This window comes from Lytechinus pictus, chromosome 5 (assembly GCF_037042905.1).
Source record: "Lytechinus pictus isolate F3 Inbred chromosome 5, Lp3.0, whole genome shotgun sequence".
Taxonomy (NCBI): Eukaryota; Metazoa; Echinodermata; class Echinoidea; order Temnopleuroida; family Toxopneustidae; genus Lytechinus; species Lytechinus pictus.
The window spans coordinates 7,923,838-7,930,920 of record NC_087249.1 but is presented as its reverse complement, the minus strand read 5'-3'; the positions used below and the strand labels follow the sequence as shown (position 1 = coordinate 7,930,920).

At 38.9% G+C, this 7,083-nt stretch overlaps 1 protein-coding gene across 1 annotated transcript; it reads left to right on the top strand.

Annotated features, from left to right (window-relative positions):
* The first annotated feature begins 5,151 nt into the window (after window positions 1-5,151).
* Window positions 5,152-6,647, top strand: LOC129260550 (uncharacterized). Its single transcript, XM_064099370.1, has one exon. The coding sequence runs from the start codon at window positions 5,327-5,329 to the stop codon at window positions 6,473-6,475; it is 1,149 nt and encodes a 382-aa protein (XP_063955440.1). The 5' UTR covers window positions 5,152-5,326; the 3' UTR covers window positions 6,476-6,647.
* The last annotated feature ends 436 nt before the right edge of the window (window positions 6,648-7,083 follow it).

Genomic DNA, 7,083 nt, shown 5'->3' with positions numbered 1-7,083 from the left:
AGTAATTAGTTAACAATGGGGGAACTAGTAAAAGCAAAAAGCTTGTCGAGGCTTGCTCCAATGATAAATAAGATTCATAAAAAAATGGCAACGACCCCATTCAACTGGAGTTCGGTTATCTCAATTTATTCAAGAATTTCTTCTTGAAGACAAAGTCATATGGGGAAAGATCATTCTTATATGCAGCCGCTTTTTCATGGAATAATCTGCCAGAAAATCCAAGTAATATAACAGCATATTATGAAAAGTTCAGAAATTGTTTGAAAACACATTTATTTAGCATTTTGTAGACAATTGGGAACCCAGTGCTGTTTATTTATAGAAAAAGCGTATTTTGCGCTATACAAAAACGTTTAATTATGATTATACAGTGCGTATCAAAAAAAAGTTTACACTTTGAAAAAGCCCTGGGAATTTAAAAATATACAACATGTGGGTAATTTTTTCACATATAATCTTGGGTTTGGGTCTCATCTATCCAATGAAAGTAAACTTTTTGACAGAATGTTACACTAAAGTGAGCACTGTCCATTTTTGTAAAGCTCGCAGAAATCTGTTTGCGCAGAAATGCTCATTTTCACGCTGTGTCAAAGGGAAAGGGCAAAATCAAACTTACCCTGCGGAACATTTCTCATACATTTCCCTTGCACTTTTAGTCAATTGAAATAAAACGGATACATTCAAGTATTTTGGAACAATTTTGCCACCCAAATTGAAATTTCAACACTTAATAGGCGCAACCTTTACCCTTTTTGTGCCAGCTGGATCTGAAGACATAACTAAATCTGAAAAAAAATTATGTCAGACATCTCCACCATTTTTTGACTAAGTTTTTATCATTTAAAGTGGGTTTACATTTCATTTTTCATTTAATACTTGTTTCTCCACACTTTTCCCGAGCTTGACAATGAATAACAAAATGAAAATCAAGCCTAAGCCATTTCATGTAAATCACAGCTCAATGTAAAGCAAATATCGTCACGATGGCCTCGGTGTGTGGGGGAGTTGGGTGGGGCGCAAAGCACTCTTCGAAGTGTTTGGGCAAGGAAACAAGTTAAAAGGGGTATAAGATATCTTCAAATCAATTTTACTAGATAATTCCACATGTTCTTCATGATTAAGGTCTGCTTTTATTCGCATAACTATTTCAAAGTTCTGCGCAAATCATTTTTCACCTACTTTTTAAAAGTAAGTGGTGCTCACTCAAGCGGAAATATTTTTCGACAGCTATATCGTCATATGCTTAAATGGATCTGTACCAATGATAAAATGTGGAAAAATCTTCAGGATATTACAAATGTATAATTTTACAGGATTTTTCCTAAGTGTAAACTTTTTTTGATACGCACTGTATATTACAAAAAGTGAGAATGTCTAATTTTGAGTCGTACAGAGTGCCATTGTTTGGAATCATACACACGTACGTCTGGATTTTATGGAAGCTTAAAAGTGCCACCGAGATGTTGAGATAATTATCTTGGGAAGTCGACATCTTGATAGCAAAAGATCAGATGACGAGATCCCGGATCTCATCATGTCCACATCTTTCAGAAGAGATGATCAGATGAAAAGATCCAGGATCTCATCATGTCCACATCTTTTAGAAGAGATGATCAGATGACAAGATCCCGGATCTCATCATGTCAACATCTTTCAGAAGAGATGATCAGATGACAAGATCCAGGATCTCATCATGTCGACATCTTTCAGAAGAGATGATCAGATGACAAGATCCAGGATCTCGTCATGTCGACATCTTTTAGAAGAGACGAACAGATGACAAGATCCCGGATCTCATCGTGTTAACATCTTTTAGAAGAGATGATCAGATGACAAGATCCCGGGTTTCCCAGGTTCGTTAATCCGAAAACGAAATAACGAAATAAGATTCGTTATTCCGAATGTTCGTTAATCCGAAAAATGAAAACCGGGAAAGCAGAGGAAGGGCAAGTGTGGTGGGGGGGGGGGGTAGAGAAACACCGTTGCTGTTCAATTGTTATTAGGATGGGGAGGCAAGGGCGGCCGAACGAATTTTCGTTTGGGGGGCAAAGCCAAAAATGACACTCGAATGAGCGAGCGGTTTGGAAAAAAAATCAAAGCTGAAGTTGTAAAACTCGTTTTTGCGGTCAATTATTGTTAAAATGGCATTATTGCGAGGTGTTGCGAGCGTGGATCACAAGCTAAAACTTTAGGGCTTTTCAATAAGAATTGAAAAAAAAGCCGAGCAGGTTTCTGCCATCATTAATAAGATGTGCATCTAATCATGGAACCTAGGGTCCTTGATCTAACTAAAGAATTAACACGAGCGCAAAGCGCGAGCTTAAATATACTGACCAGAAAAGGAACCTGTTAAGGACTGCATTTAGTGATCTTTTAGGATACATATTTCACCAATCAAATAATGCGAGTGCGAAGCGCGAGCTGAAAAATTGTAATATTCCAGCCTGAAAATTAATCTAAAATGTATACTTTAAAAAGAGTATTTATTTTGAAAAAAAAGGAATTTCCCTTTTTGGAAAAATAGCGTTTCCCTCTTATTTATTTTGGGGGTTCATGTGCCCCCTGCCCCTCCTGCGGATCCAACTTTCGCGAATAGGGGGGGGGGACAATATTTTTTCACCCATAATTTCCTCGATCGGCAGCTCAAAGTTTATTCTTGTTTGTTTGTTTCTTTAAAAGGGTAGTCCTAACAGTCAATAATTAGCTTTATTCTTATAAAATAAAGTAAATATGTAATAATATCATAAGCCCTTTTTAATTAATGCGAGCGCGAAGCGCGAGCTATAATTTTTTTGGAAATATGATGGGCAATATGTTTGTAATCTTCAAAACAAGATGCCTATGTAACTAGAGAACTTTTGGATCACATCATGTCTACATCCTGCGGAGGAGATGATCAGATGACAAGATCTTCGATCCATGAACATGTCATCTGATCAACTCTTCTAAAAGATGTAGACATGACGAGTTACGAGATCATGACATCTGATCATCTCTTCCACTGGATGTAGACATGACGAGATCCAAGATCTTGTCATCTGATCATCTCTCCCACGGGATGTAGACATGATAAGATCCAAGATCTTGTCATTTGATCATCTCTTCAAAAGGATGTAGACATGATGAGATCCGGGATCTTGTCATCTGATCATCTCTTCTAAAAGATGTCGACATGATGAGATCCGGGATCTTGCCATCTGATCATCTATTCTAAAAGATGTCGACATGACGAGATCCGGGATCTTGTCATCTGATCATCTCTTCTAAAAGATGTCGACATTATGAGATCCAGGATCTTGTCATCTGATCATCTCTTCTAAAAGATGTCGACATGATGAGATCCGGGATCTTGTCATCTGATCAACTCTTCTAAAAGATGTCGACATGATGAGATCCGGGATCTTGTCATCTGATCATCTTTTCTGAAGGATGTGGACATGATGAGATCCGGGATCTCGTCATCTGGTCTTTTCGCTTGCAAGATGTTGACTTCCCAAGATAATTATCTCAACATCTGGGTGGCACTTCTAAGCTTCCATAGGATTTTGCCTTGATATTTCATACTTTTAACACTGGCATTAACAGGCGCGGATCCAGGGGGGGGGGGCACAGGGGGCACGTGTCCCCCCCCCCCCCTTTGAGAAGCAAAATTAAAATTTGTAATGTAAAAATGCCATTGAAACCGAGGTATCGGATACCAATTATCCTTCATATGTGGTTTAAAACCTTTTTTTTTTTTTGCTTGTCAATTTTTATCGGGCACGAAATATCCTTAATTTGTGGTAGAAAAACTTGCCCCCCCCCCTTTGGAAAATCCTGGATCCGCCCCTGGGCATTAAGATGTGGGATGGGTTTGGGGAGACATGGACCTCCCAATATTTTCTTTTCGCGGCTAAGGAAAAGAGAGAGAAAAGAACGCTAATGAAAGGAAAAGGCTAAAAATGTGATGTTATTTTTTCTAAATATCATGACGAAATCTATCATAAAATTATTATTTTTAATATAAAAGATTGAATTCTTTGCTCACTCGCAACTTTTTACAAATTTTGCCCCACGAGCCAGGTCTGATCCCCTCAAAATTTCCGACTTATTACGCTTCCGATAAATATGACATTTATAAACATATTTAAGAATTCATTCACCAACTATAATTTAAAGAAAATAGATTTCTTATTACTCATATAAAGATATTCAAATACATACACTATGAGATCTAAAGTGTAAATATAACTATCAGGAATAAACGGCACACTGTTTTTGATGGAAATGTCCCTAATTGGTGTTCAAGGATTACAGTTTATTACAGTTTAATGATAAAGAAAACTTTTTTCATCTTGTCATCTTTTCTGTCAATATACACAATTCCCTATCCTTGAGACATGTCACACTAAGCAGGGGCCGCGGACGGCGGTTTTGAAAATGGGGGGGGGGGGGGGGCTGAGCCGAAAGTGTGGGAGGGGGGATGACCATGCAAAAAATCATAATCAGATGGTTATTTTTACGTTTTTGTACACGATTTTTTAAGGAAAAAAATTGGGGGTTGAAGCACCAACGCCCCCCGCTTCCCCGCCCCCTAGCTGCTAAGTATTTGCGTAAAACCACGAATGAGTTATGTGTAAGATGTGTGACCTCCAACAAATAATTCGTATGCCAAAATTATTTTTTTGCCCAACTTCAAGAAGACCGTTCAGCCTTATTTTGCATTACAATTCTTATTGTTACGAATATTACCACCCGTATGCTAATTATAATTATCATTATTGACAAAGTGGGGTAAAAGAAAAAAGAGTGTAAACAAGAAGAAAAGGAATGGAGGTTGCGAGAAAGAAAGAGAGATAGAAAGAGAGAGGGGGTGGGGAGACGAGGATGGGGTACTCTGTTTAGAATTATAGACAGACAAGGCCCTTTTCTTTTCCTATACCAAGACAATCCTCTCCAGTACCACCACAATTGAAAATCGATTTTAAGACAAATACAATTAGCGCTTTCTCCATCTCCCAAGTCAGTTTACCCATTAGGGTGCGATAACCAATACAGAACAATTATAAACAATATGCAAACAATGACGCAAGGTAATTAATTACCTCCGGTGAGTAGCTTTTGTGGGAATAATTGATTTTGTTGGATTATTGTCAGTTGTTTCTTAGTTGTCGTAGAGCGTACTTACAAGAAGATTTGATGTAAAGCAAAGATTACCTGGGCGTTTCGAATACAAATTTGAAAAAGAAGATCCATATGCTAGACATTCCCACGACTTATCCAAGAGTTCTCGGAGAAGAGTTGACTGTGCAAGCTTCTGTAATCATCAAAGAAGGAGCAGACTGAAATGAATCGCATTTCTGTTATTGGGAAGATGGACTCTGCAACCAAACAAGATCAACCTCCAAGGAATGATGTGAAAGTAAATCTTCTTTGGAATGAGATGTTGGAACCCCTCCTTCTGGTTTTGAAGATCGTCGGAGTCTATCACGAAACAGCTTTCAAGGGCGCCCTCAGAACCCAGGACCAGACTGAAGGTTCAGGGTGGTTTCCTGATGCTGATCCTGAGCCACCGAGGTCGACATGGTCGAGGAGCTGGCGGAATGGCCTTTCTCGGGTATATCACGCCTTCGTGTGTATATACCTGTGGCTGAATGCGATTCGGATGACCTACGTTATTTCTCTCAGTGTCAGGTACGATCAGATAACATTGCAAGTTTACTTTTACGTCGTTTCTATATGCAATACCATCATGTTCGCAGTGTGTTACAGGGAAAAAGGAATGCCCTTGTTCCATCGTCATTGGAACTCTTCGGTTACATTCCTTAACACAAGACGAACACAATGCTCATTCGATAGAACCCTCAACACAAAGGCAGAAAACTTACATGGGAATCCTAAACAGTACACCAAATCGGCTGTATTTGTAACGATAACTTGTATTTGTATGACACTTTTCAACGTTGCTACTATGATTTTCTTGACATTTGGCTTCGGAGGACTAAACCCGCTGAGTTCAAGTGGAGTCTGCGGACCTTGGCTTACAGAGCTATTTTGCGGCATCAACTTGATTTTCGCAGTTTATGCAACTACTGCGTACATATTCCCGGGCGCTCTTTATTCCCTCATATGTCATAACATTTCGTTGCAATTCAACAACCTGTCGGAAGAATTCGACCAGGCTCTCAACTCTCCCCATCCGATTGATAAAATGACACTGAATTGTTTTCGGCGAAGACACGCTGTTATTTGCCACACTGTCGAGGTTGCTGATGATGTATTCTCTCCTCTTATAGGCGTTATTTACTCGACGAACATTCCGCTCATCATTTTTCTGTTGTATCAGCTCTTTTATATTGCTGACGGTGACTTAATCTTCACTGGTCTGACGCTTTTCTGGCTGTTTAGCTGTTCCACCACTGTCTTACTGCTGTCCTTTTTCACAGTGCGAGTTCATGACAAGGTAAAACGAATACATCGGAGTCGAGGGCAATGAGTGTTTTCAAGTCCGGTGTTGGCCTTGGTGTTGAAGTTGAAATTTGGATCGCTTCCTCTTGCTCCAAAACTTATTCAGAGTTTGTAAAACTGATCCAGATCACATTATTGACATCTCAACTACTAGTGAATGACTTTTCGGGACCATCTTCATTTTATGTTTGGTGTTATAATCGTGGAAAAGTTGACCTAACACCAACAGGTCAACACTGAACTTGAAATCACCCATTGCCTATTAAAATTACTAAATGGCTCCTTTCACACATTAATCACTGTCTCCAAATCTCAGTATTTCAAAGGAGTTAGAGCGTATGAAAAAGGAAAATTAAAGAATGAAATGAATGGACATTTGAGAACAATTGGACAAGCAATAAGAAAGTTATGAGCATTTGGCATGTCGAAATCACTTATGCTACAGAGGTACTCCAATCGACAATGCAACCAAGATCTGTGATGTCACAGAAGTATACAACTCTCCTCTTTGTACCATGTTGTACACTGAAAATATACACCGAAACGTATAAAACTTATACCTTTACTCATTTAGTTCAAAATCTATGTCCGGATATCTCCCCCTGATCAATCCAGATCAGTCAGATTTACACGCCG